Source organism: Dama dama, unplaced genomic scaffold (genome assembly GCF_033118175.1).
Source record: "Dama dama isolate Ldn47 unplaced genomic scaffold, ASM3311817v1 ptg000088l, whole genome shotgun sequence".
Taxonomy (NCBI): domain Eukaryota; kingdom Metazoa; phylum Chordata; class Mammalia; order Artiodactyla; family Cervidae; genus Dama; species Dama dama.
Genome location: NW_026870905.1, coordinates 2,736,508 through 2,739,955, shown reverse-complemented (window position 1 = coordinate 2,739,955; position 3,448 = coordinate 2,736,508). Strand labels below are relative to the sequence as shown.

At 42.3% G+C, this 3,448-nt stretch overlaps 1 protein-coding gene across 1 annotated transcript; it reads left to right on the top strand.

Annotated features, from left to right (window-relative positions):
- The first annotated feature begins 1,005 nt into the window (after positions 1–1,005).
- Positions 1,006–2,926, top strand: LOC133053687 (zinc finger protein 322). Its single transcript, XM_061138208.1, has one exon. The coding sequence runs from the start codon at positions 1,553–1,555 to the stop codon at positions 2,759–2,761; it is 1,209 nt and encodes a 402-aa protein (XP_060994191.1). The 5' UTR covers positions 1,006–1,552; the 3' UTR covers positions 2,762–2,926.
- Positions 2,927–3,448: the final 522 nt, after the last annotated feature.

Sequence of the window (3,448 nt, the reverse complement as noted above, 5' to 3'; positions counted from 1 at the left end):
AATATGAGGAGCAAGAAACGATCTGAAAAATTGGAGGAGCATGAAGCGGTGCTCAAAAATATGAAGAACCTGAAAAGGTGTGAAAAATATGAAGAGCTTCAAAAGGTGTCAAAAATGAGAGGAGCATGAAGCGGTCTGAAAAATAGGAGGAGGAGGAAGTGGTGTTGAAAAACATGAAGAGCCTGCAAAGGTGTGAAATATATGAAGAGCTTCAAAATGTGTCAAATATATGAGGAGCATGAAACGGTCTGAAAAGTAGGAACAGCTTGAAACGGTGTTCAACAACATGAAGAGCCTGAAAAGGTGTGAAAAATGTGAAGAGCTTCAAAAAGTGTGAAATACATCAGGAGCATGAAACGTTCTGAAAATAGGAGGAGCATGATGCAGTGTTCAAAAACATTAGGAGCCTTAAATGGTGTGAAAAATACGAAGAGCTTCAAAAGGTGTCAAAAATATGAGGAGCATGAAATGATCTGAAAATCAAGAGGAGCATGAAGCGTTGTTCAAAAACCTGAAAAGCCTGAAAAGGTGTGAAATATATGAAGAGCTTCAAAACGTGTCAATACTATGAGGAGCATGAAACGGTCTGAAAACAGGAGGAGCATGAAGCGGTGTTGAAAAACATGAAGAGCCTAAAAGGTGTGAACAATATGAAGAGCTTCAAAAGGTGTGAAGAATATGAAGAGCTTCAAAAGGTGTCAAATATATGAGGAGCATGAAACTGTCTGAAAAATAGGAGGAGCATGAAAGGTGTTTAAAAACATGAAGAGCCTGAAAAGATATGGAAAATATGAAGAGCTTCAAAAGGTGTCAAAAATATGAGGAGCATGAAACGGTCTGAAAAATAGAAGGAACATGAAACGGTGTTGAAAAACATGAAGAGCCTGTAAAGGTGTGAAAAATATGAAGAGCTTCAAAAGGTGTGAAAATTATGAGGAGCATGAAACGGTCTGAAAAATTGGAGGATAATGAAGCGGTGTCAAAAACAGGAAGAGCCTGCTTCCCAGCCAGGCTGAAAGGGCTCGGGAAGCTAGCTGGCCTTGTTGGCCCTTAAATCGCATACTGAATGGCCTGGCCCCAGCTACCCTCGCCGAGCCGCGCAAAGAAGGATGCTCCTGGCTCTCGTCGGCCTCCCAGGTTTGCTTTCTTTCTTTTCCCGAAGGTGGGCCCTTAGGTTCACCGTCCGGAGCCTGCGGCCGCCGGGAAAACCAAACCCCGATTGTCCGGAGAGTAACCGGAAGTGCCCTCCCAGGCGGAGGGGCGGCGCCGGCTGCAGCCGGGGAGAGGGAAGAATTGAGTATTGTTAGTAACTATGGACTGGAGACCTTTTGGAGCCAAAAGGAAGACAGTCTTGAGTCTTTCTTGTTATGGGTTGTAAATACCACATAAAGAATAAGTGCATGTGATGCTGGAAACTTGTAGAGAGGAACTACTCATGACTGAAAGGCCTAAAACAGATGTATCTTTCAAGTTCTTATCGAGAAAATGACTATGAAGAAAATGATGGGTCAGGAAGACCAGTGGAAAACTCCCTAGGAGAGAGCCATAGAAAATGTACACTTCAGAAGAGAGAGAGAATCAGAGAACTCAAAAAAGGAAAATATATCATGTATGCCCTCAGAAGGGTAAAAAGATTTTTATTCATGTGCATGAGATTACTCAAATAGATGATCAGATATACCAGTGCCTTGAACGTGAGCAAAACTTTTGTGAAAACTTAGCTCTTATTATGTGTGAGAGAACCCACACTGGGGAGAAACCTTATAGATGTGATATGTGTGAGAAAACCTTCATCCAAAGCTCAGATCTTATTTCACATCAGAGGATCCACAGTTATGAGAAACCTTATAAATGTAGCAAATGTGAGAAGAGCTTTTGGCACCACTTAGCCCTTTCAGGACACCAGAGAACACATGCAGGTAAAAAATTCTATACATGTGATATCTGTGGCAAGAATTTTGGTCAGAGCTCTGATCTGCTTGTCCACCAGCGAAGCCATACAGGCGAGAAACCGTATCTGTGTAGTGAGTGTGATAAATGCTTCAGCCGAAGTACAAACCTCATAAGGCACCGAAGAACTCACACAGGTGAGAAACCATTTAAGTGTCTGGAGTGTGAAAAAGCTTTTAGTGGGAAATCCGATCTTATTAGCCACCAGAGAACTCATACTGGTGAAAGACCCTACAAATGTAGTAAGTGTGAGAAAAGTTACCGACACCGGTCAGCCTTCATTGTTCATAAAAGAGTACATACTGGGGAGAAGCCCTATAAGTGTGGTGCCTGTGAGAAATGCTTTGGCCAGAAATCAGACCTTATTGTACACCAGAGAGTCCACACAGGTGAGAAGCCGTATAAATGCTTGGAATGTATGAGAAGTTTTACCCGGAGTGCCAACCTCATCAGGCACCAGGCAACTCACACTCACACTTTTAAATGCCTTGAATATGAGAAGAGCTTCAGCTGTAGTTCAGACCTTATTGTACATCAAAGAATTCACATGGAAGAGAAACCGCATCAGTGGTCTGCATGTGAAAGTGGCTTCCTCCTAGGCATGGACTTCGTTGCCCAACAGAAAATGAGAACTCAGACAGAGGAGCTGCATTATAAATACAGTGTCTGTGATAAAAGCTTTCACCAGAGCTCAGCCCTTTTTCAACATCAGACAATCCACATCGGTGAAAAACCATATATCTGTAATGTGGCTGAGAAAGATCTTGAGCTCAGCCCTCCCCATGTATCAGAAGCCTCACAGATGTCTTGACCAGACAAGAAGTTATTATACCATAAACAAACAAACAAAAAAAGGTGTATTTACAATGTAAGAGAACTCATTTAAGATGGAGAACTCAAAGCAAATCTCAGATTTTCCTCAGAGCTCAGACTTTATTGGGGACCAGAAAATCTGCAGTTATAGGAACCTGAGAAATGGTTTGACCAGAGAGCTGTCTTTACAGAACCGTATCAATAACTCCAGTGAGAAACCTTACAAATGCCCTGAGTTTTTTGAAAACCTTCAGTCCAAGCTCATGTCTGATCACCCACAAGAGGATTTATACGGGTGGGAAGCTTACAAGTTTGGTGAATGTGAGAAAGCTCTCTAGCAATGCTCACCTCTCCTCATTCCAAGAGAATTCAGATCAGAGGACGATATTTTTTTAATGCCCTGTGAAACAGTGCTTCAGACAGTATGCACGCCTCATTGGACATCAGAAAGCCCCACTGGAAAGAAACCCCAGCAGTTGTGAAAAAAGCCTCTTAACATAACTGTGACTTTATTACCTATCAGAGAAGCCATACAGGTGAAAATTTGTGTATTTGCCTTGAATGTGGCAAAAGCATTAAGTGAAGAGCCTTCTTGGGTTTGCAACCCCCCCTCCCCCAAAAAAAGAAAATCTGATGAAGGACCTTATGAATGCTCTGAATGAGAAAACTTCTGTCAATGATCAGT